Below are 26,727 nucleotides of genomic sequence, written 5' to 3' on the forward strand. Positions count from 1 at the left end.
CTAATATTTTAATCTTAGGCGATTTTAATGCTAGAATAGGTAGTTCTGTAACGGGTGGCGACCCAATAGTCAACACGAATGGTAATAGATTAATTGAGTTTAGTAGTAATTCAAACTTATCAATTCTCAACAAAACTATTTTCTGTGAAGGCGAAATCACATGGTGTAGAGGCAAACAACAAAGTACCATTGATTATATTTTGTCCTCAAAAAACATGTTTAATGATAATACTATTTCCGAAATGAAGATAGACGAACCAAATGCAGCAAACTGTGTATCCCATGATAAATCTTCAATTGAGTTGTCCAACCCCTTTAATGGACTTGCCATAGAAGGGACTATATGTGAACATAACCCTGTAGTAAATACTAATACATCAGTTATTTCAGACGTACACACCAAAGAATCAATTGAATGCAAAACTCTACTAATCGGTCATTCAATGCTAAAACATAGAAACTAAAGTGAGGACCATGAGAGGAGCAAAGATCAACAAAGTCTGCAATAGACTCAACGAATATATTATTCATGTTGGAACGAATGATTGCAGTGGGGATAACTTTTCTCTGGAGAAATTCAAAGATGATGTTGATGCACTCGTGACTTTGCTAGAGGTAGAGCAGAAGATAACCGGAAATGTCTACATTTCAGCTATGTGCCAACGCTTTGGTGATTCAAAGGCTAACGAACAAGTGAAAATTGCCAATAAGATACTAAATACTGTTTACAAACAACAATTTATTGACCATGCAACGCACCTAATAAACTCTCCAAGTAACTGCACCTTAACATCAGGGGAACTACAGCACTACTTCGTAGTATCCATGCTGTTAAACCCATACTCAATTATTCTAGGAGCAGTGTAAATCGAATGGGTCCCGCCGCTGCCACTAACGTATGTTACTACTGCAACGAACCTGGTCATGTCAGTGCCTGTCGTCATCGTAGCCCTGTTACCTGCTGGAACTGCGACATAAATGGCCATAAAGCTAAATTCTGAACAACTGTCTACTGAGATGAAGGCGAAGCAAATGAAGCCGAAGATACTAAATATGAACTAGATTCTTCTTTTTCAACTAATATTAAGTTTGATTTAAACAAGTAAAAATTAAATAATAAGAATTGTAATAATGATATAACTGCAAACAATAGTGAAAAGTGCAACCATATAGTTCCTAAACATAAGTTTTTAACAAATAATAATATTTTAAACCCATCACAATCTGGTTTTAGAAAGAAACATTCCACAAGTACACTTTTAGATGTATCTGACTATATTCTAAATAATTATAATGATGGTAATGTAACTGCTGCAATATTTTTAGATTTAAAAAAAGCTTTTGATACTGTTAATGACAAGTTACTTATTGCTAAACTTAAGGAAATTGGTATATGTATTGATGCCTAAAATTGGTTTACTTCATATCTAAGTTATAGATCACAAGTTGTAAATGTAAATAGTTCAATTTCTGATTTAAGAGAAATTGACATTGGAATTCCACAGGGCTCTATTTTAAGTCCTTTGTTATTTATTATATAATATGTAAATTCTCTTCCTGATGCTGTTGATTGTAAATGTGTTATGTACGCTGATGACACCACTCTTTTATGTAGCTCCTCAAATCCTATAACTCTGCAAAACAATCTAAACTCAAATTTTATTAAAATATCAAAATGATTAAATAACAACAGATTGACTTTGAATGTTAAAAAAACTAAACTTATAGTATTTGGTACTAGTCTCTTATTAAATAAATAGATCGAATAAATAGTGTATCATCAAAAGTTTCTAAACGAATAGGGGTAATAGGGCCTGTGAAATAGTACTTACCATCTCATACAACTATTATGCTGGCAAATTCGCTTGTAATGCCATTGTTTGACTATTGTAGTGCTGTATGGACTTATTGTACAAATCAAAATTTAAATACGCTTCAAATATTATTAAATAGATTAGGTTCTGTTATACGCAGATATAATAATATACACTAATAAATGATATTTTTAAAACACTTAATTGGGTTACACTAAATGAAAGAGGAGGGAACATCTACTATTTACAACTTTGAAATACATTAATGGCCATTCACCATCATTTTTAACCTCAATGTTTAAGTTTAATGACTCCCTCCACCCCAAAGCACCCGTAGCCAAAGTTGTAAAAGTGCTCAAGGTAAAAGAACCTTCAAATACAGAGCAACAAAAAAATGGAATCTTTTACCAACTGAAACTAGAATAAAAGTAACTGGGAAACATATTTATAAACTAAATATAGCAACTCTAATGTCTAAGTGATCCTACATTTTTTTTGTATGTCTTTTATACAAAAGAAAATTTGTTTTTAACTGTTCTGTATATATCTTTTAAATTAGGCCTACTATGCTTTTATCTTTCTGTTATTACAAAGTGCGACACCTCACCTTGTCTTTAGTAAGTCAGGGGGCTTAGTGTACCCAAGATGAAAAACAAATAGCATACTATATTTGCCCTACTGCAATGAGGCAATTCAATGAAACTTTTAAACGTTGATCATTTTATGCTATACCATTTTCACACACCAATATTGCTTGTATTTTGTATTTCAAACGATGTACTTTATCTGTATTTTAAATGATGTGTTTTATCTGTATTTTACCAAGTTTTAATCTTTTTAAATCATTTTTATATTTGTATGTGAATTTTTAAAAAACAAAAATAATTTCAAACCATGTATCAATCAATCAAAGCATAAAAAAAGCTGGTCTTGACCTTCTTTAAGGCACATTTGTATATGATGTGTGTATTTTTTTGTGTTCATAACGCATTAACAATTCGTCACATCATTTGGTTATTATTAATATTATATTGTTCCTCTATTCATTTCTAACATCACTTTTCTAGTTATATTTATTTCCTGGCTTAACGTTCTCATAAGCTGACTCCTGTACTGTATGTTGTAAGTCTTGGTAGGTTTGGTTGTCTGTGCCACTGTCTCCCATATATTCCATATAAGTCTAAAATAATAATAAAATAATATAAATGAAATATAGACTATAATTCATAATAATAATCTGTGCCACTGCCTCCCATATATTCCATAGGCCTAAGTATAAAAATATAATACTAAATATAAACGAAATATAGAATATCATAATTCATGGTAATAATCAATTTTTTGATTGTCTATACTGATTGTTCTGTGCAAACAAACAATACTTACATCATGGCTTCTATTTTCTGTGCCTTGTTTCTCTGGCAATTTCCTCTAAAGAATAAATACATAATAATTAAACACTCGGTTCAGCATAATTGCCTAAGCGTATATATTAGCCTATCAGTCAGTTCTTAGATTGTATTTAAATGAAATGCTCACATCTTGTTTTCTTTTTTCAGTATCTTGTTTCTCTGGAAACTTCTTCTACAGAATAAATAAATAAACATTAATTAAAAATTCATATCAGGATATTGTCTAACGCATTCAATCTATTTCAATAATTATAAAATATATATACTTAAACCATAACTAAGTTTATTTCTATAAATCAATAATTAAAGAATAATTAACACAATTGCAAATTAGTAAAATGTTTTTTTGGTTTTCTTTTTTCCGCTATTATGAGATAATTATCTTTTTTTTTTTAAATAAAATACAAACAAAATGAATAAACAGCAGATCCACATTGCGTACAAACTGTAGAATTAATAAAGTATTATGCTACTTTACTTCTCTACAACTTAGGGAATTTTTAAAATTATATTCATCAGTGAACTCATTTAATGAATTATTATATCAATTAACTCATTTAATAAATTATCATACAGATAATAATAACGGTTTCATAAAGAATGGTAAAGTGTACAAAATTATTGCTATTATCGAGGAATACCTTTCTTATCTTATTGTAAGTAATTTCTGCAATGTAAAGTCCAATTGCCCCTACAAAGACACCTACAAAGAACATCCCGATGACCAAACTCTTACTATCACTGACGTCTTTATTGTGTTCAGCTTGCTTTGACGACTCTACAGAAAAACACAAATCAAGTTAAATAAACACTTATCTTCCACTGATTTTTATCTGTCAGATACTGCACGCATTGGTAAAAGGAACGTTGCTGTAAGTGAGGTTGCAAGACAAGTAATGACTTGTTGTTGCCATACTTAAGGCGTCAACTGCTTGTTAAATCATTAAAAGTTGGAGATAGTTCGATACTTGTTTGTTTCTTTCACGAACGAATGAAAAAACATACTAACCTGAGACTGTAATTCGTACTTTCTTTGAAGTTGATCCAATGAGATTAGTAGCCTTCAGTGATATGTTATGAACTGTGCCAACAACCATTGATGAAGTAAATGTGAATGTTGCAGGGTTTGTATCTACGTCGTTAACATCATCACTGCTCCAAACGTAAGTTACCTCTTGAGGGTTAGCTTGAATGTCAGGGGCGATAACATATGCCACACCAGGTTCAATACTATCCTTTTCTACTGTCTCAATTGTTGGTTTATCTGAATACATTATTAAGACATTCTTGAAATTAGAATTTCTTTCGAAACAAATGTGTGTATTACATTACGAGATTTAAAAACTGGGCGTTTTTGTTGATTCAAAGTGTTGTGTTGGCTGATAGTACATTTAATTTAAAACAATCTTGCTTTTTCCCAAAAAATGTCAATATCAGTGTTTGCAAGTATCTTTAATAGGACAATCTGATAAACCTCTTAGACTGATTCTTTATATATACAGTTTTTAAAGTTACAAAATTAGGTCGTCAAATATCGTATGTTTATTTATTTGTTTGTTTTTATTGTTTTGGTATAAAATCTATTTCTAAAAATTGTATAGAATTGTATTAACAAAATAATTTGTTTTTACACCAAACCCAGTTCAATTATAATCTATTATGTTTACTTTCATCACATTTTGAATTAGTTCATAATCAACAAACCACACATATATTATTGAATACTTACGCAGTTCTAGTACAGAACTATTTGTCGAGAGAGCAGTGCTGTAAACTTCACACATGTAGCTTCCTCTGTCATTTTCTGTTACACTGCTGATCATGTATGTTAGAGGTAAGGCAGATTGTTCAAGAATGGTATTACCGTCTTTATAGAGCTTTATATTTGGAACCGGGTTACCATCAACTGAACCAGAGCATGTAACTACAATATCAGTATCATTAGAAGTGGAATTAATGGTGACAGTACCGGTTAAATCTGAAAAATCAATTGTTTCACTTTTATTTCTCATTTTCAAGATGAACATAAACATTTATACTGAAAAAAAATAACTTCATCTTTTAATTTATTATTTCTTACCCGTAATGCACTACTATGAAATATTAAATGAAGAAAAAAAAAATAAGCAAAATAAATTGCTGAGTGCATTTAAATATTTGCTTTGAGTTTTGAATTTATTAATTAATTTAGGATTAAAAATAGTAAATCTAACAGTTTGCGGTACACCGTGTGTTTACAAAGCGAATTAAGGCAATTATTTATTCTCGACGTTTCGGTTGTATTCTACCACAGTCTTCTGTCGAATTAAACATGAGACTATAGACTGGCAGAGTGAACCAAATCAGGTCTATTAGGACAAAACAAGTAGTTCTTTATTCACAAATAGACATGAGAATGTTACATACATCCCTGTTCACAGCTTGAGGACCAAGCATATGCAAACAAAGCAAAAAAAGAAGTTTAACATACACATACAAGAAGAAACTAGATTTAATTCGTCATTATGACGAATTATAGGTTATATGCATTGATTTAAATAAAGATAATTGATTTTTAAAAGATATATTGATTGATTGATTTTCTCAGATTCTTTAATTATTTATAATATATGATAGGACCTTGCTAACGCGAATACAATAGCCGGTATCACAATCCGATCAAATAAAATGTCATAATATGTTTGATTGTGGAAATTAATTTTTTAAAATTTAATATGCAACTAGATTTAATTCGTCACTATGACGAATTATAGGTTATATGCATTGATTTAAATAAAGATAATTGATTTTTAAAAGATATATTGATTGATTATTTTTCTCAGAATCTTTAATTATTTATAATATATGATAGGACCTTGCTAACGCGAATACAATAGCCGGTATCACAATCCAATCCAAGATCCATATGCGTATAATGTCATAAACAACATTTGTTCTTGTTACATAATAATAAAGACATACGTTACTTTTTATCTAGATTTCATTATAAATCATGTGAAAAATCTATACACTAAGAATTAAATTTGAACAAACAATACGGATAATAAAAAAAAATTTTATTTCGTTTCCCAAGGTGAGACTCGATCTCGGTAACTTGAATGCCATAGACACGAGCACAGACCAGCGAGCCATACACAACTGACTAAAAGTTGTAGACAAATTCCTCCGTGTATTTACTATGCAGTAACCACTTTGGTGCAAATAGATTATTACATACCGCAATGAATTATAATTTTTTACTATGATGACATCTTTAAAAATGTAAAAAAATGATGCACTGTCAAATATATACTTATACGAGTATGCATTATGCATGATGCTAATTAGGATTGTTTACAACTCGTCACGGGTGAGAAGGTGTTCTCACACAGATCACGAAAAAGTTTTATGATTATGCATACAGAGTAGCCAAAAAAGCATGTTGCATTATGAGATATGTTTTGATCAAAAACTTTGACTGGAAGTCAAAGTTATTTTTTGAACAAAAAAACTTCTGTATTTCAGTTAAATGATTTTTTTTTTCGACTAATTTTTGGTGAAAGTTAATAACTATTATGATACTTCAAAATGACCCAATTTTTTTCGAAATCTTTTTTTTTATTTTTTTGGAATTAGTCAAAGGGACAATACATCTTTAACTTATACGTGCGTCACTTTTGACGTGCTCGTATAACGCAATTTCGAGTTGAAACGTGAATAAAATATGATTATATTATTAAAGAAAGGTTGTACAACAGAAATCGGACAAAGAGTGCGCATCAACGTATAACGCGCAGTGCGCGTGCAAAAATCTGCGCACTCATGGCAATTTTTTAAACGTTTAAATTGCATGAAACGTATCTAATTTCATCGAAAATAAATTTTGACAATTTTGAAAATTTTAGGCGCGCGTACGCATGCGTTATATGCGCTACGCACGTAATTATATTGCCATATGATGGAATATGACCTGAAATTTATGAGTACTAAATTTTGTTTAAAAGTGATTCATGCTTGTGAAGATATGATTACAAACGTGATTTCGTGGAGATCGCGTAATTTTTGATTGCGCACCGAAACATAACCACATCGATTCCTGGCCATAAGGAATGTTCTCTGAGAAATTTACTTACCTAAATGAAACTGATATCAAGATAATTGACGGACAAAATAGTGCTAAGGAAAGAATAAATAAATATTCTGACAGAATCAAGAGGTTATATGCATGATAATGCATATAACCTATAATAATAACCTATTCATAATAATCCAATCATAATTATGTTATATTAATAATAACGAAATTTGATACTTACAGTGAACATTAAGTTTCCCAATGTTTGAACCAAATTCTAAATTGGAATCTATAACTTGACATAGGTAATAGCCATCGTCAGATAACAATGTTTTTGCAATGGTGAGAGTAGCTACATCAGGTTGTGTGGTGATATTAACTGTATATCTATCATTTGGATTAGTGTCCCAGTTACTAACAACAATGTTTATCCCATCTCCCGTTGAAGTACTATTGTACCATTGTATACCAATAATGTGTGGCTGTGTGTAGACACAGTTGATAATAGCATCTTCACCTAATGTGACATTAACATCTTGTACAGTAACTGGAAATGTATGTCCATTCATAACTGAAATTGAAAATGTAGGCCTACACAATTAAATATTATACTTGCATTTTTCAATAGGCCTAATAAGTAATATACAAATCTATTTAACTGGTTAAATACGATCTTCCTCATAAACCTGGCAACTAAGTTTATAACGTTTTACAAATTAATTATCAACATTAATTATGATTACGACTTACCAAGGTGTGAGAGCAATATCAACACAAATGTAACATACATTGTTAGGTTACAAACTATCAGCAATTTCCTACATACATTTGAACCGTCCGTTATTCTCGAGTATTATGCCTACTAGTATTTCCTGGTTCAAATTCAATAAAATGGTCCGGTATCCACTCAGTATCCACACTCATACTTGGCAATCCACGAATGAAACTGAATAGTCGCACATGGGTTGGTCACATTTATGCAGCTGGGCTTCTTAATTTTCCTTAAATATTGTGTTCTAAACGTTTCATATTGATATTATTATTATTATATTACTATTTTTTTTAAAGTCTGATTGATATTGTCATTTATTATACCAAAACAAATGGCCGTAGCCTTTTGACAAATCGTCTAAACGTAGTACTGTTTATAACAGATTTGATGAAGCAGAAAACGAAACCATTTACCAAAATACATTTACAGAAGGAAGTGAAAACAATTTATTCTACAATACAAACTCTATATCTGTTTATATGTTTATTCTATTTATTTTGATGGTCTTTTGTGAGTTTCATTAACCTTATTTTCATTTCGAAACATAATGGTTACTTAATTCTTTTGACATATATTGCTGTTTTTGTTTCCATTCTTATTATGCTTTTGTATATATATATATTTAAATCTATAAATATTTTCCTTCATAAATATTGTATAATATAATAGTAATATTGTATTTAATGTTGTTAAATTTGTCTGTATAAATGACTGTTTGTATAATGTAAAAAAGGCCTAGGCCAAAAGGCCATAGTTAATCAAAGTTAAGAAAACCTCAAATAATCGATCATTCTGTAGTAATATACAATACAAACTAATAATATACAAACTATTATATTTGATAATTATAATATAATACAGAAGCAGCAATAAAAACGGTTTATGCCTACTTTTATAATGGACTTAATTGTCTCCACAGTTATTGTTTCTTATCACTTCTCTGTTTGTTCACATAATTTCTATAACTAGATGATCGTGTCCACAGATGGTTCTCGAATACACAGTAATTTAGCGTAAAAAAACTTGCGATTTCAAATGTACATACCGCAGGACTATAAATACATTGTCGTTTTCAGAAACGAATAAATAGACACGATGATTAATGTAGTCAACTAAAATTAGAACCCTGGGAATTATGCCTACTTTCGAAGGAGAAACTTGTCTTAAAAATGAGTCCAAATTTTTAATTTGAACTCATTTAAACAAACCCAATTTGTGTTTTGTATATAACATTAGAGTTAAGGGATGGGGAAGAGGATGGGAAGAACAATTTTTAAATATATTCTTTATCCACTCAGTAACGAAATATTGTTTTAAATGTTTTATAGGCCTATCAATAATATACCACTAAACACAGTAAAACATTTACGATTTAATACCTTTTTAAAACTGTCCCTGTTATAGTCGATTGAAATAGTAAAGTACATGTAACGATACACCACTACGACGTTTATATTTTTATAATTATTAATTAATACAAACGTTGAGAAGCAAACTGGGAGTCTGAGAGATTGGAATGTTCCATTCATCGCAAATCAATACATTTGTATAAACGTATATTAAATCTATCAAAATAGTATTTTTTAAAGAAAATCGGCCTGTCTTCAACATTATGATGCTGTACTCGAGCTGTTCAACCGGTTTTCAGCCATTAAAAGCAATTATCGTAGGAGGCGATAGAAAAATGCAAAGCATCCTCGTATTATTGACTTCGGGTATTTTTCAAGATTGACATCCAAGATTGACAGTGTATACCACGATCGGAAAACACCCCTATTTGGGGCAATTAATCGTTGAACCTAAATTCGTTCTAATTGTCATTAACTAATTATCGAACTCAATTTAATTAGTAAACAGGGTTACATCAGGTGGTAAAAATCAGTACCGAAAGTACTAACCAACTTTATATACCATCGAGTAAACATTCTAGAAATAACGCGCGATTTACCGAATTTTGCCCTTACGTAAATTTATATATAGATAAGAGGGCTATAAAACAGCAAACCTGAAAAGCATAGGCAGAAAATAGAGCTTTATTTCACTGGCACACACTGAATTTATGCGTTCTACAATAATGATATTAACAAAAAGTGAAACAGCAAAACATAAAATCAAAACCTTTAAAGATGTATTGTCCCCCTGAAAAAATAATTTTTTAAATGTTTTTATGTTGAATATGCCATTTTAATGTCACATAGGCCTAATAGTTATCCATGGTTGAATTTGACCATTTATTTTGGCATTTTATATGAGAAAACATTCGTTTTTGTTTTTACGGAAAGGATTAACTTTATTAAAACTACAAAATAATTAATCTTCATTGTTCATGTTTTTTGGGGGACAATGCATCTTTACATACATGCCGGATCTACCAATACCATGCCGGACCGCCAAATCACAACAATGTTTAGTCTCGGCAGCCGACCAACCGTATAGACCGATGTTCTCATTAATTACACCTATCCTTGGAACAGAATGAATTTCATAAATCACGGCTAGCCCAGTGAGTAATTATGCAGCAGAAACAGACAAAACGCCGTTCGCCATTGATATCAATGCTTAGTAATTTCGAGTTCAAATCCGCGAAATGTGTAAATAGTAGCCTATCCACAGCTTATAGCAAAAACATCAAAACTAGACCACAATTTAATTATAAAAGTAGCAAAAAATATAACAAAGATAGGTATAACAAAAAATGTAAATGAATAAAAATAAACACACATAAAACGAATAAAAATAATACGGAAAATGTGTGAGCGATATGAGGTCATTTGTATGATTTAGGTCGTTTTCATTCGATTTATGTCCCCTTTGATTTATAGGTAAATGTGACCACTAATTCACAGCATAATTAACAAACAAAATATCAAATAATAAACAACGAAATATACACCTAAAATAAACTTTGGTATTTTATACTTTATATTAGTGTCCGCGTGCATCATCTAATTTCTACTACCACCACCATGTGCACTTTTTTGTGTTGATTTCAAGTCCGTAAGCAATACTTAATCTTAAATCTATAAATTACCAATTCATATTTTATCATCGAAATGTTTTAAACTGCCGACTGATTGAGTTCAATCTGCATGTTCCTCTCTGATGCGTTCCTAGATATTCACACAGCACAATTTTTCTTTAGCGTCTTTTATTTTCGTAACGTCTTAACACAATAAAGTTCCATATCCAGTAGGCCTATTGCTTTCATTTTTTAGCTTATAGATATTTCAATAAGGAATTCTTCGTGTATAACAAAATAAATGGCCGTAAATAGTTCCAAATTTTATTCTTGATACAATTTGTTTTTTTTTTATAATTTGTCAGAGTACTTTTATCAGGGAGGAGTGCGCTTTTATTATACTTACTTAACCCATGCGAATTAGTATAACCACATTAAGGTAGAAAAAACCGGGTTACTGCTGGTAATCATAAACATAATTACTCACCATAAGGTTGAGTTTATTTATATAGGCCTATATCTTTATAAATGCTTCTATTAGTGACGTGTGTTCACTGTCCCTGTGTTCCTTTCTGTACTGGACTACGCCAAAAGGATTGCGCCTGACTGCTATGCAAATTAGGATCAATATGAAACAAACCAAAATTAACAGATAATGTATTAGATTCATTGTTTTCATTTTCTGAACGTTTGGACAAATTCTTAAGATATATTTCGACTTATTCCAACTCAACTCAACGATGTTTTGTAATCCATACAACCCGCCATTTTTGCTCATTTTACCATGCCAACACCATTCTGGTTTTCAGTCAATACATTAACTGATGTTAAACAGTTTAAGCCTGGTTTGTCGGTCCGTCCGTCTGTCAGTCAGTCAGTAAATTTAAATTTCGACATCGTTGAACTTCAGCCTAGCTGATGTCTGCCGACGTCTGCTATTTACGATTTAATTTAGCATTTTGTATTTTTGTATCTCCATTGAGATCAAAGGCACTGATTATCTGTATCATGGCATTGTCATTTTATGCCTTTTGCCTATTATGGGATGATTATTACACTTTCCAAACTAAGAAAGAATGTAAACATTTCAGGAATGAGAAAACCAGTTCTCATTTTCCTACCACACCGGCTAAAATTTCATTTTAAAAATAAACTACATCTTATATCCTTTTAGTAGTGAATTGTTATTTAAATCACAGAGAAACTTATTTATCCGTGTTTAAACTATCCACAGGATTGAGAACAATGAAAACATTAACAATAGCAGCGTAAATTCGATGTTTTGACATCCGCTGCCTGGAGGGATCACTGTGGTAGAGTACGGTGGACCGTCCGGCTGACCACCGTCTGGTGGACCACCTCCACCTTTTCCCAATGATACAGTTCCTCTGAAACAACCTAAAATGTAGGGGAAATCATGTAGTGTGGTAGCGATATTCCCCGCCTGAAGACATTAATTTTACCATGACACTCGTCCAGATCAGCTGATGTCAATCTTGTGCCGTCTTCATCGATTGGACCGTAGATAGGAAACCCGTCCCGAGCTACTCCAACAATACTGGATGGCACACCTTCAGTTACAGTAAAAACACAACTGGATGGCATCTTGTATTCAATTTTCTAAAATACAATACAATCATCGACAGCCACTGTCATCCTAGAGAAATATTTGACGTATGAGTATATCTTGGTGCATAAAGATCGAGTATACATCTTGGGTTTCTCTGTAATTTTTAATAATTCTCTCAACGCTGCTAATATTACCTACCTTACCCAAGCATATAGTCCACTTGTATCATTCGCAGTGCATAAATGCTCAATGATGTAAATACAGGTACACTTTCTTTATAAAGGGTACCTGGTCGAACCGTGCGCGTTATATTTATTCGGTTTTCTGTGATAAGACTTAAGAGTGTATTTAATGACTAAGCTCAACCTACAAACATACACATATCATATCTCAACCTGCCTATTATTCTGGCCTATTCAGCTGTATAGACATTCTGCTGAATATAATAGTAATATTGATTGATTGGCATGCACCATTGGTATCGACTCCTTCAATGATCAGTTTACTACGGTGGCCTATAAGTGTCACGGCAACTTTCAAAAAATATCACGGCAATTTAAAAAAAAAAAGCCACGGCAATTTGAAAAAAGCCACGGCAATTTGAAAAAAACCACGGCAAATTAAAAATAAAACATCACGGCAAATTAAAAATAAAACATCGCGGCAATTTAACAAAAATACCACGGCAACTTAAAAATGAATGCACAAATAATTACTTACCTCAGAAAAAATCGAAGATTCCAAAGGTTTCACTTCCGCCGTGGTAACTCACTTCCGCCGTGGCATTCTGTAATTTGCCGTGGTGTTTCATTACTAATTTGCCGTGGTGTTTCAATACTAATTTGCCGTGGTGTTTTATTTTTAAGTTGCCGTGGTATTTTTGTTCAATTGCCGCGATGTTTTATTTTTAATTTGCCGTGATGTTTTATTTTTAATTTGCCGTGGCTTTTTTCAAATTGCCGTGGCTTTTTTTGAAAGTTGCCGTGATATTTTTTGAAAGTTGCCGTGACACTTATAGGCCACCGTAGTTTACCGTATCACATTGGCTGCGCATGAAAAGGTAGTCAAATACAACATGTAACTAACACACTGGACTGTCTATATGTAACCCTTAACCTGCAAATAGGCCTATATTTTTTTTAAAAGTTGCGTACACTCAAAAGCACATCAGAATTCACGATGTATTGTAACCTGTTCTCATTAAACACGCACACATATATTATTATAGCAGTATATAATATAGTATATAAACGCGACTCTACAGCTCACTATGTCGGTCGGTTGGTCGGTAACTAACTCAAACTTGCGCACGCGACTGCAGCCATGTATATTGCCTTGTTACAGACCACGGTGGTCGCAAGCTTTGTTTATGCAGGACCCGCGTCAATCCTTTAGTTGGGAACGGGGGGTGGGGGTGTTGGCAATACAGCACATAACAAAAACAGAAGAAAACAAATCCCTCACATTTAGGCTATTGCACTTTAAGGTACAGATGCATGTGAATATGCATGGTCTTTCTTTCCATGGCAATATATTTGTTTCTAGCTATATTGGAATTTGAGTAATTTCTTAAGATATTGTATGCTGGTGCTGCACACATTTAAGGTTTCCATCATAGGTAGATGATCAGATAGCAAACTCGTTCTTATGATGTTCAACCAGTGATGTGTATCTCGTTTTGTATTAATTACTTTTCTAATACTGTTTAAGTTACTAGTCACTATATGAATACGAAACACGAGCTAGTCGCACAATATCTTTTATGTATTCAATTTTTCGAATAAGTAAGTTGATCATGATGACGTAACCAAACCACTCGTGATCAATCACATGATATTATAATAACCCATGATAATGATAACACGTTAAGTGGTTATTTACCTATCTCGATAAAGAAGATACAGGTATGCTTACTATGATAGCCATACCATTTGTAGCTGAAAATGTAATTGTATCTCTGCTAAGCGTCGAGAATTAAAAATGCTTAAAATGTAAGTCATGGCGCACTAGCATTACATGAAACGCCATGTCCTTTTAAATTTGTTTCTGATGAGACGCAGACATTGATTGTGTGTAATAAATGTAAAGAACTTTGATCTCTGACCTAAATTTCAAACAATATAAAGGACTATTACTATATAACTAACGATCCAACAAAAGATATACAGTAGTCTTGTTATAAAAAGTTAAACAATCGTCAAAGTATTATCAAATACGAAACAATGGCGAAGCTAACAGGTTTGGTATGTTTGTTGGTCTGTGCTTCTCTTTGCAGTTCTTTAACTGTCAAAATCAAGAAGCACTGTAACAAATTAGATTCGGATTTATCTGATAACTTCAGCGAGAATATAGCACATGCTGTCCATTCTATGACTGTACAAGGTCTCCAGTTGTTCAATCCAAGAGCTACGGTCAAAAACTCTGTACCAACCGTAAACCTAAATGTCTCTGCACCAGAAAAGGTTGTGCCTTTTGCACCAGATGAGCCAACTGGTAGGTATATTTACATTACATTACAAATATTAATTTAGTACAGTATTTTGGAAACGGCCAAGTATAAACAACAGGGCCATGGGCCTAATAACCTAGTGATACAATTTAAATGACTAGATATAAGGAACAAATAGACAACAAAAACAAAAATCCTCGTCACCGGGTAGTGTTCAATGAGAAAACATGCTATAATGACAAACTATTTTACAGGATCCGACTTTTCCACACCAACAATGAATGTTATTGACATGATCTTGAGCCATGTTGGCAAGTCAGACGATGGTCTTGGAGAATTCTGGTCACCAGTTGAACGAGTGGTGCACACATTCCACATGTGGGATCTTTGGCACAAAGTTTTAGAAGACTTCAATGCAAACGTCAAGATGAACCCTCCAAAGGATGTAAGAACCAACACTTGTATTCAAACATTTTCTATCTTTTCTCACTTTGATTTTTTTCACTTTTGTTTTCATTCATTCGATTGCGTCATGTTAACGACTCGTGACTACAATATGGATCGCCAAGTAGGTCGGTATTCAGTTCATTGATACATTATATGTGTACTGTGGGTTGTCCAATCAAAGTGGTTATTCTGTCAAACCATCTTGACTTTAGACGAAGTGTCTTTTCTAAAGAAGTACCATCTCTTCTAACAAATGATTGTTTATATCTTATGCATACTTTGTTTTTCGTTTTCATGTTCGACAATATTGATTTTATGTTTTCTGGATTTTTTTCCATAAATTATTACTTGTCCTATTACTTTTCGTTAATCCAGAATTCCATATGTAACATAACAAATCTGCAGTTTCACAAATTTTAATCAGCATATACTATTTTATCTTCGCGCTATATCAACAATTATCCACCGTCCAACTTTCCACTTTTTTTCATCATCTGGGGAATCATGTAACAGTACATACTGAACTGCTGAAAAAAGTCCGATTTTTGTAGCAGAACTTGTGTTTTTGTATTTGACCAATTCTAAGAGAAAATCATGTTTTTTTCGTCGTGATGTTACATACTTTGGTTTAATGTAGGCCTACATAAATTAAATATTCTATCTGAGCTTAAATCAATTTTTTCCAGAACGTTTGCAAGTGCTTGATGAATACGGAGAAGAACGGCATTCGTGATTCTGTACAGTGGGTTGCTGAGCATTATAAATCAGGTACACCAATTACTCTACTGAACCGACCAATCCCCAAGCTAAATGATGCAGACACATGGCAAGTATGGAAGGAACGTCTACTTCATTACTACGACACCGAATCTCTCCATGACGCTGCAAAGTACATTTACTGCGCTACTAAAGATTTCTAATCAGTAGTGCAGACATAATAATACACTACAATACTGATGTGGGTAATTTAAGTACAATTTTGATTGTTATAGTCATCGATTTGAAATAGCAAACAGGCTATATGGTACTGTAATGTGTTTATAAAATACTTTATAGCTAGTACGTAAAGATTAATACAAATACAAATCTAACTGTACACAGTGTAGCTAAAGCACAATTAAGAACAGTAATGTATTGTTTAGAAAATTGATTGAATTAAAACGCAACAAAAAGAGAATATGTCTTATGTATTTACAGTATTTTTATTTTAATCTCCACAACTGTCCTTACCTACAAAAGCATAGCAAATAAGCAACCAATGTAATGCTATTTTTGTTTTACCTATATTTTTTATTCCCAAGCATGAAATGACAGTTTGAGTTGAATGAAATGTTTCCCATTCTAATTAACCTTAAATATACATTATACTCAGTGTTTTGGCAGCAGAAGAAATATGGCTGAAAATTAAATTTAATAAAGTGCATATAAAAAAATCAAGAGTGGTAGCCATTTCAACTCTTCCCAACACATTCATAAATTTTACATATCATCACCCAATGTTGTCATTATTGTTTTAAATCACAGGCCTGATACTTGTTGTTTACACTATTGTTTGTAGATATGCATTGTATCCAGCCTCTTTGTAAGCTATTGCTGTTTTAACTGGATCCTCTGCCTGTGAATACAAACAAAAAAGGGGGTAAAAATTAATGTTACGAATCGCTTCAAAACACTTCACGTCCGTGTGTCCCAACAATGCTCGAGAGAACCAAAAAACTATGACGATTGCGTAAAAATGTGTAAATATTAGTGGTCCAGCTCGATCACTGTTATTGCTATTTATTTTCATCTTTTAACGATTTGAAGATTCAACGCAACTCAATGCAACACACCTTAACGTTACGTCTACAAAACAGGCTTTAATCATTTTGTGGACACTCATCGGAAGTAACATGCTTGTATAATTTCATGTTTGACGTAACTTTACGTCAGATGTGAGGCCGTCTGAACATAAATTTATACTCCTTTTATAGACATTAAAAAAACCAAACTTTACCTGATAAATTCCTCTACCAACAATGATAATATCACTTCCCCTATTGACTATGACCTCTTCTGGGGTCAAGTATTGTTGTTCAAGATTATCCTTACCTACAGCCATTTTTACACCTGTCAAATAATTACAGTACTTGAATTATCTGCTTTAAAGTAAAACATATTATCTAATCCATTTTTTCATAATTATATTCTAAATAACCAAAATAAATTATAGAACCATTTTCTTTAATTGTGCACAAAACTACTATCATTATAAATTCTACAAAATATGCATATTACACATATTTATATAACACCGAAATAAATTCCTGTCATTTGATTGGACGATTGTGGGTCACATGGCGTGCAATAGTATGCACTATTAAACAATCATTATAAACATTTTTGTGTACGAAAAAAAATCTAGTGTACAAATTACAGTGAAATACAACAGCGCCATCTATTTTGTTTGTAAACACCGCAATATGCATAAATGAATTCTTTTTTTACATTACTGTACCTGGAGTCATGTGAAGAAACTTTGGATTTTGTGAGATTTGTGAAGTTGAAATGAATCCAAACACAAAATCTGAATGATTTTCCGCCATCAAGACAGATGCTAGAAAAAAAAAAACAACTCCAAATATTGAAATAAATTTTGTATTTATTTCAAACATTATCATTAACTATATTTCATGAACTCTTTTATTGTAATTGACAGAGTGATTATTGTAATATGATATGGTTGATATCATGTTGTGCAATTGTCCCCTAGTAATATTTCAATAATACTGAATTGTTACCATCTGTATATGAGCCTGTTGCTAGGTTTCCTTTGGAGCTCATTTGACCAATCAATAGGCATCCTCTTTCCTTTGGTAACCCAATTTCTTTTAAGCCCTTCACAACACCATCTCCAGGCACTGTATGTGCATTAATAATGTGAGCCCATTCACTAGTTTTGTACATGCCTGATCCATATTGCAGTTTCACTGTGTTACCAATATCACCATATTTTCTGATTTATAATGGAAAAATAAATATGACAATTGTAGATACTGGAAAACTAATATTGATGTTGCACTAAATAATAAATAGTACAGTATATGGATAACAATTCATTGTGTAGCTAAAAATAAACCATTTACATTACTACTAATGAATTTTAAAAGGATAATGCATTATGAATTAGAATGCATTTTATTGTCAAATTTGTAAAATAAAAGGCAAAAATTATGGAGGTGCTAAATTATCAGTTCTCTATTTAATTGAATATACATGACATATGATGTAAGCATGGACACACTATTTTTCACTAGAATTTTATTATTAAAATAGCAAATTTTTCTGAGCACATGAGGTGGTAAAGCTGTGCTTATGAAATGACATGGGTTGAATTTTATTTACATAAATGCTGTTGTGTGGAAGAGATATTAAGACTAATGATTACCGATATGTCCATGCATAACATCATACATATTCATGTTTCATTGAATCTGACATTTTACCTATCTTCAAATAACAAGAATTGATGTTTGTCTGCTAAGGCTTGAAGAGACTTGATAAAATCTTGATTAAAATCCTCAAGAATATCCACATGAGTTTTAAGGATACATATGTAAGGACCAATAAGTTCGGCAAGCTGAGTTGAGAGGGGAAAAAATAATTACAGTTTAATTTATATTATATAATTAATTGGTTCTACCCACGGCAGGAGAACCTACCATACCATGGAGACAATGGTGGTGTCTCTTCGAGAACTACATGTTGGCTGCGGCGGCTATGGGTGAGTCAGTCGAACGTAAGAAGGCTATGTTACTACACTCGTTAGGACCTGAGGGCCAAAGAATTTTTTATTCTTTACCGGAACTAGGAGAAGCAGACGAAAATTGTTATACTAGAGCATTGCTTATTCTAGAAACTCATTTTGCGCCACAAGTGAGCGTGGTTGCAGAACGCTACCGATTTAGACAACAAGCACAATTATTTGAAAAATAAAAAATTACAGATTTGAGAATTCTGATAAAGGACTGCGACTACCGAGAGCAGGACTGAATAATACGTGACTTGATCGTATGTAGCACCACTTATGAGAGTGAGAGAGAAGATTCCTAGAAAAATGAGACGATTTAACCCTAGATATCTCCATAAATATTGGCAGGAATTATTAAGCATCACACAAAATTATGGAGTCTGCAGAAACTGTTCATTAAATAACAATTAAACCAAGACACAGGAAACAAGGGAATAACTAGATAAGACCTAGGTGCCAGTGCTAGTATACAGTATAAACCAAGACAAAAACACTGGCCTGAGCCTACACAAAGTCAAATGAGCAAACAATGCTACAGGAGCTAACAGCCGCTCCGACAACACGACGTAGAGTGGCACTGGGGAAAACACGCAAAAACAAGCGATTGACAAAATAAAACAGATGATCATGGCAATGTTGGTACTAGCATACTATGCAGGAATACCGAGTTAACAATACAGTGTGATGCAAGTGCAAGTGGGATTGGCCTAGATGCAGCATTACTCAAAAAATGCAGACCAGTAGCCTACGCACGCCATCATTAACTGAAACAGTGAAGCGCTATCTGGTCATTGAAAAAGAGATGCTCACAATCGTTTATGCTCTGGAACACTTCCACCAGTACACATTTGGAAGATATACAAAGGTAAAACACTTGCAGTCAAATTTATTAGAGCACTATGGTACAAAAATAACCATTTTAAAATTTCCCTGGAAAACCTAGTGTTTTAGCAATGCTGCCCATGCCATTCTACATGAAAAATGGTACAAATTAAAATGTTCAGATCCAGCAAATGAAAAAGGCGGACAGTAGAAACAGCTGCATCAATTATAAGCTTAGAGTGTATGATTGTGATACATACCCATCCCCAATTGTATTCATCATGTTCTTGTTCCAGATACATTGAAATGTTTTATGAAAAGCATTATGAAAAGTAGGGGTCATAAATAAACTAGCGTTCCGAGAAGATGTAATGCTATATCACATGCTCTGATTAATGCCTGTCGACCAAGTTCATTCATTTCACCACTATTTCTTAAAGTGGGAGTCTACTACCTTCATTGAAAATATGCTTCACATGAACTGTTTAAATAGTATTGGCTTTTCTGTCAATTACAAAGAAGTTCAGTGGTATGAATATTCTGTAATGGCTGGCAGAGAGATCAGAAAACTGGTTGCTTCATCTTTATAAAATTAAACAAATGCTATCCTACTTTCATTGCTTGCTGGACATCTTGCTATGCAAAATCAGCTCAGTTGTATGTTCAGCAAATGATGGATTTACCCAATGTAATGCTTGAAAGGGAATGTAACTAGTTCACAAAGCAAGGATATTTTGCCATTTGTCACAAGTCACTTGCTTCAATGAACAGCACAATCAAAATATGAGGGGAAGACATAGTCATTAAAATTGCAGTGCAGTGCAAGAGCAGAATTGGAAACCTTTCCCCAATTTGAGATAGCTCCACAGGCACAATTTCTCTTTTCAGATGGGCAAATATGGAAAACTAAAAAAAAGCGCACTCTGAAAAATGTTGAAGCCTTCAACAGATAGTCAGAAAACAAGTCCGGATAATGCTACCTTTGTAAATATTGATGATAGCTACTTACTGCATGCTGTAGTTTGGCTGAAAGGAGCAACATACCAAGCTGTATGCGAGGCATACAGAGCCTACGTGCTCAAGCATTACCATAAAGGTGCCACATTAGTGTTTGATGGCTATAATGGATCACCATCAATCACGTTGTCTGAGAAAAACAGAAGAGCAAAGACTGCAACAAGACACGACTTATTGACACATTATCCTTGGTCCTTTTATCAAATGGAATCAATGTATTACAGTCAGAGTCAGATGCTGATACTTTAATAGTATCTAAAGCCTTTGGAATTGCTGAAACTTTAGAACCAGAAAAAGTAAAGGCATTTAAACTTGCACAGAAGCAGGGAGAAAGTTTATGTTGCAAAATGAACATTTTTTCACAGCAATCCAGAACACATGAGGAGGCTGCTACTGCAGGTTAACAATTTTTTTTCGTATGGAGCTGAAAAGTTTGCAAAACTAAATAAATACAGATTTGTAGCATATAAAAAATCTGTGAAGGTGAAATTAACAGCAAGCAGCTATTTTAACATGTCAAGTCTTCTACCTATACTAGTGCAGCAGCTAAACAACACTCATACAGAGTATATCTTTAAGTTCAAATGGTTAGGTCACTCCTTGCCTTCCACATAGTGGGGGTGGAGAAAAGGAAACAATATTCTAATAGCAGTTGCCACTGATCAGCCTGTTGCCCCTCAATCATTATTAAATTGGTTAGCTGTGCATGCAGATCCGACTGTGTCAAGGCCGTGGTTGCAGAAAGACAGGCATGGTTTGCTCGTATATATTAAATAAACAAGTTCGTTCATCGCATAATAATTGCAAATAAATATAGACAGTAGGGAGTGGTATAAGTGTAATGATCTGGAAGTTATTGAGTATTGAGGGCACTGCGTAGTCATTCTGTAATTGGAATACAGGTGACACTGTGTGATAGTAAGGCCGTGCGTAAGCAGAGCGGGTCTTTTGTTCGTTGTGTTTCGGGCTCTCGCTATGTTATAGTTCTGATATAAGGCTGTGCGGGTTCTTTTGTTCGTTGTGTTTAAGCTCTTGCTATGTTCTTATTTTGTAAGTACTAAGCTTAACTTGTATATATGTATAAGCAACTGATTTACCATATGTTAACTATAATCATGCTTACAATTAATGAAACTTGCATTTACAATATTTATTTTAGATTCAGAGGTATAATAGTCAGGAGTTGTTATCACGAGTTGATGCTGTGTCATACGTTTGGTGTTGTATAACTTGAGGTACTATTATATTGTGATTGTTCATTGTTGGATTGGTGCATTTATTTACTTATTGATATAATTGACTGTTACATACAGTGGTTGTTATTTGTTTATTCCTATTTTGCAGGGCTTGAATTCTTGTACTTGAAATGATTTGTATAATGAATTGTCTCATGTTTTGATTTTTTTAACCAAAGCACCAAGCCTTTCCAACAATGTGTACTAGGCCTACCTCATGAAAAGCTAAAGCAAAGGAGATTTTTGTTCTTGTGGTAGAAATCGTAGTTATAGCGGTAGATGGGTACTAAAAACAATAGACTACCGCGAGTAGCGGTAGACTTGGGAGGTCTGCTCGTAGTAGGAGAGTCACTGCTTATTATTCTATAATTCTTTTCTCAGTATTTTTTTTTATGGTAAAGTTAAGTTTACCTTTAAAACTTCCTGGCATTTTGTAACATCGACTGAAAATGCTAAATTTGTTGATTTCTTTTCCATGATATCCAGTAGTTTTTGAGCAACAATGTGATAACACACTTCCTTCCTATCTTTGTATGTTAAACGCTGAGAACAAAATAAAGAATTATTCATTTCTACAATTCTTGCTTAACCCAGGTTAACACCTATTTATTTCAATAACGTTTAAAGTAAACTTATACTTTCAACACACCCATTTATATTTTAAACTGTAGTAGATTAGATTAAGGTGGATGGTAGTATTTGTGATGCAATTCGCCAAAAGAGGAAACTGTATTTATCTATGTTTGTATAATTCTATCATTGCACAAGTAAAAATAACATCATTTATATATCTCACCATTCATTTTTATCACATCTCTAAACTGTGAAAGTGAAAATGTAGTATTTTTTACAAACCTGTTTAATTTTCTTTTTCTCACTCTCTTCTTTATTTTCTTGTTTTCTCTTTAAAGCCACGGCACCATTTTGAAACTGATTTTTTACAATAAACTGTTCAACTTCATCTACAACTTCTTTGCTAAGCTTTCCTTCTTGCTCTAATATTTTACTGACTTGAGATAGCTTTAGTACACTAAACACCAGAATCAGAATGTTAAGAGGTTATAGATGGGTTATACAGTACTATTGTTTTTTTTTATTATAATCCCTTATTTGGCCCCATGGGTGTATAAATACAATTTACTACCTATGTAATTGAATTCCATTAGATGCAAGCATGTTCTTTCCTCCTTGTTCTCTATTAAGTAATACAACAGCATCGGTTACTTTCAAGCCAACCTGATCCAAACTCTGTAATAAAATAAAAAGATGTACCAGTGACAAACAGTCTTTATTATTATTTTCCTTCCATTATACACACACACTCTGGGTACAAATAGTCTAATTTTAAGCTTACTTGTGCTGTTTCCATGACGCTGGTACCACTTGTCACAACATCCTCTACTATCAAACATTTATCACCTTCTACAAAAACACCCTCAACCATTTTTTTAGTTCCATAATCTTTTGCTTCTTTTCGACGAATCAGCATTGGTTTATTGTATTTCACAGCCATACACTAAAAACAAATTTTTTTATAATGGATTTGTTAGTTAATTAGTTGTTAGTTTAGTAGTGGAGGGTCTGCAGCTACCATTTCCTGTATTTAAAGTTATATTCTATTTCTATGGAAAAATGTTAAATATATACAATTTTACATTCTTCAATGCTTGGTTGAGTACTCCATGCTCCATCGTCCTTTTTTTTCCGGACAATTTCTAAATTTGTATCGTTTGTTAGAAATCAAATGTAGTAATAAAAATGTTCACTCACTGTAGCAAGTGGCAATGCAGTATATGGCACGCCACATAAATGCTTGAATTCAACATCAGAAGTAACAGCATCCCATAACAGGTCAGAAACTTTTTCCTAAACAACATTAAAAAAGTAGTAGAATATAAACTAATTTGTATGGAGCACCATTAGCAATCAGTTGTATTTGAAATTGGTTGCTGGGCTCATGGGCTCAAACGTATCCATTGTTGTGAATAGCGTATGTTGGGTGAACGAGGGCATTGCTACGATAACCTGATTTGCATACACGGAACCAAAAAAAACAATTAACTCTACTTGGTATTGCTCTACTATTTGTGTGATTAGGGAGGTTTCGCAACCTTACGAATACGATAACGAAAACGGATACGTCACGCATTTGTGAAACTTTTGAGCTGATCCCCATTTCATATTCGTAAAGCGTATTCGTGTTGACGAATATCACCAGTCATATTCGTAACTACAAAACGAGTATAGTTTTTGATCTATTTTGCACATTTTGCATTTGAATCAGGAATGATTCATGATTATAATATAATTATAGATTTATTGAAAGTAATTTACTAACGTAATTTACTAAAATGCCAGCTCAATTTTGATAAATAGCAGTTTTTAAAGTCCTCACTCGCATTGATGTTACGCTAGGCCTAGGCAGCCAAGCACCAAGCAACACGTACCTGCGCTTCGCTCAAATTTACCGCAGTCATATTTTGGACGGCCCTCAATATTTCATTGCCATGCGAAACAGATTTTTACTGGCTTACGAAAACGAATACGTGCGCATGACGTATCCGTTTTCGTTATCGTATTCGTAAGATTGCGAAACCTCTCTATTTTTTTATGGCTTACGAAAACGAATACGTGTGCGTGACGTATCCGTTTTCGTTATCGTATTCGTAAGATTGCGAAACCTCTCTATTATTAGGACAGCAGGACTGATACGGTAAGCCTAGTTGCTTGTACTATTAGACTATTACAGTGCTACCTAAAAATCACAACAATGGCAATGTGAGCAAAAGCTTAAACATTTTTTGTTGTTGGTGAGGCAGGAACCTTGATTGTCAAACTGTAACTATATTTAGGAACGTAACATCTAGAAGCATAGAGTTAGCGCCCATAAGATCATGTCTATAAAGGTTCTTATTAACCTTTGCTCAGTGCAAGACCTTCACCGAGTCCCTAATGTAGGAAAGAAAAGAGTGGGGAAAATATTTAAATATAATGGCGGTCTACCCATGGGAACATTACACCAAATCCACAGTTAGGTGGTGGCATAAGCCAACTAATTGAGAATGTTCCTAGTGTAGTTGGTCGCAGCTCTCTAAAGCTGTAGTTGTCAGGCTACTCAGTCAGGACCACAAATTGTAGTGTGTTAGTTTAGGAGATACCGTGAAAATATGGGTTTTATAGCTAATTTGCATATTTATGCTAATTTGCATATTTATGCTCATTTGCATATGAAGGAGGTGGATGACGGAAAGTTGATTCATTTAAAACTGAAAAACCTTTGCCTACAATTTTGTCCCAGTTCACCATATTTTTTAGCTAGATTCAGTAGCCTAGATGGATATTTTAACAAAACAAACAAGGCAAAACTTCTGCATATTGTTACAGATGTTTCCATCGTGAATTTTAAAAAGACACCTCTGCCACTTCCGTCACTTTCCATTGAAGATGGAAATGCTGTATTTCAAAACATTTGAAACAGCAGTAGGGCTGGTGTTAGGCTAGCCAAACCTGCAGGGTATGGCCTAGCCCAGCTAGTTGTAAGCTAGCCCTACTAGACCTGGGTTATAAACAATCAATATTTTACTACTAAAATAACGAAATGCGATATTCTTTACTCTAGAATAATCCTTTAAAATCTATCTAAAAAAAATATGGGCTTCACCACTAGTACTGTAGTAGGATAGTTAATTTACTTCATTACTGTATTGATGAATTTAATTATTAATAATAATAAATTTGTTTTGTTTCACTGTTCAGATAACTACTGTAAAAATAAAGCCATAGCATCGCTTTCAACAACTGATATCAATAATTTAACCAAATCCCTACTATCATATGACAATTTTTTAACGATCATTCAGAATGTAACTCAAGCACATAGAAATACTACAAGACCACACCAAGATATAAATAGTGAAATGAATAGTTTATTTTACCACACCATCAACAAGATCAAGAAATACCACCAGAAGAAGAACACCAGATAATGCAAGGTCTCGTTCATGCTCCAATTCTAGGTAAAACCAAAATTACTTCTACTTTAAAAGAAGTCATTTTATTAGATACATCACAAAGCGATCAAATACCCAGGGCAAATTACTATGGAAAACTATGACACAAAAAATGTATTTATAGTCTAAACATTTAGGTACTGAACTTTTTTAAACCAAATTCCTTTCTAAAAGTCAATTGGGATTCATGTCTTGAGTAAAAAATAAATTGACTTTTTTTCTCAATCTTTTGAAAGTTGATAAAAATTGTCCAAAATGGTCTAATATAAGGATAAGAAAATAATTTATAATAATAAATATTATACATTGTATTATTTTATAATGTAATCAATACATACAGACTTTAAAAACCACTTAATACTGTAATTGATAGTTT

General features: G+C 33.0%; 3 protein-coding genes across 5 annotated transcripts in view; 1 reads left to right on the forward strand and 2 right to left on the reverse strand.

Moving 5' to 3' along the window:
- Positions 1–1,537: 1,537 nt before the first annotated feature.
- LOC144848048 (uncharacterized) lies at positions 1,538–8,153 on the reverse strand. Its single transcript, XM_078704715.1, has 8 exons — positions 8,031–8,153; positions 7,522–7,851; positions 4,956–5,204; positions 4,236–4,490; positions 3,868–4,004; positions 3,354–3,398; positions 3,201–3,245; positions 1,538–2,994 (listed from the first exon to the last, which is right to left on the reverse strand). Exons 1-8 carry the CDS (start codon positions 8,068–8,070, stop codon positions 2,878–2,880), a joined length of 1,218 nt encoding a protein of 405 aa, XP_078560841.1. The 5' UTR covers positions 8,071–8,153; the 3' UTR covers positions 1,538–2,877.
- A 6,558-nt stretch (positions 8,154–14,711) lies between these two features.
- LOC144849216 (uncharacterized) lies at positions 14,712–16,596 on the forward strand. The gene is made up of 3 exons (XM_078706276.1): positions 14,712–15,074; positions 15,285–15,475; positions 16,164–16,596. Exons 1-3 carry the CDS (start codon positions 14,804–14,806, stop codon positions 16,395–16,397), a joined length of 696 nt encoding a protein of 231 aa, XP_078562402.1. The 5' UTR covers positions 14,712–14,803; the 3' UTR covers positions 16,398–16,596.
- Positions 16,597–16,660: 64 nt separating this feature from the next.
- The window catches only part of LOC144849200 (uridine 5'-monophosphate synthase-like), a 34,055-nt gene continuing 23,988 nt past the window's right edge, over positions 16,661–26,727 (reverse strand). For 2 of the 3 annotated variants that reach the window (XM_078706246.1, XM_078706247.1), the window contains exons 2-11: positions 24,112–24,207; positions 23,696–23,857; positions 23,486–23,589; positions 23,197–23,371; positions 22,753–22,884; positions 18,963–19,096; positions 18,258–18,472; positions 17,975–18,073; positions 17,474–17,586; positions 16,661–17,092 (exon numbers count right to left, since the gene is read on the reverse strand). In XM_078706246.1, coding sequence (XP_078562372.1) covers positions 17,018–17,092; positions 17,474–17,586; positions 17,975–18,073; positions 18,258–18,472; positions 18,963–19,096; positions 22,753–22,884; positions 23,197–23,371; positions 23,486–23,589; positions 23,696–23,857; positions 24,112–24,207 — 1,305 coding nt within the window. In that variant the 3' untranslated portion in view covers positions 16,661–17,017. Of the gene's footprint in view, positions 17,093–17,473; positions 17,587–17,974; positions 18,074–18,257; positions 18,473–18,962; positions 19,097–22,752; positions 22,885–23,196; positions 23,372–23,485; positions 23,590–23,695; positions 23,858–24,111; positions 24,208–25,344; positions 25,465–26,727 lie in introns of those variants that run through there. The other variant, XM_078706248.1, reaches the window with a different exon arrangement.

The sequence above is a fragment of the Antedon bifida genome, chromosome 7 (assembly GCF_963402885.1).
Source record: "Antedon bifida chromosome 7, ecAntBifi1.1, whole genome shotgun sequence".
Lineage (NCBI taxonomy): Eukaryota > Metazoa > Echinodermata > Crinoidea > Comatulida > Antedonidae > Antedon > Antedon bifida.

Excerpts from the sequence above, each read along its gene's own strand:
- LOC144848048 (XM_078704715.1), bottom strand. The coding sequence starts at position 8,070 with ATGTATGTTACATTTGTGTTGATATTGCTCTCACACCTTG. Across the intron at positions 4,491-4,955 it reads TAGTTCTGTACTAGAACTGC|ATAAACCAACAATTGAGACA; the intron begins GTAAGTATTCAA and ends TAATGTATTCAG. Across the intron at positions 2,995-3,200 it reads CAGAAAATAGAAGCCATGAT|ACTTATATGGAATATATGGG; the intron begins GTAAGTATTGTT and ends TTATTATTTTAG.
- LOC144849216 (XM_078706276.1), top strand. The coding sequence starts at position 14,804 with ATGGCGAAGCTAACAGGTTTGGTATGTTTGTTGGTCTGTGCTTCTCTT. Across the intron at positions 15,075-15,284 it reads TGCACCAGATGAGCCAACTG|GATCCGACTTTTCCACACCA; the intron begins GTAGGTATATTT and ends ACTATTTTACAG. Across the intron at positions 15,476-16,163 it reads AGATGAACCCTCCAAAGGAT|AACGTTTGCAAGTGCTTGAT; the intron begins GTAAGAACCAAC and ends AATTTTTTCCAG.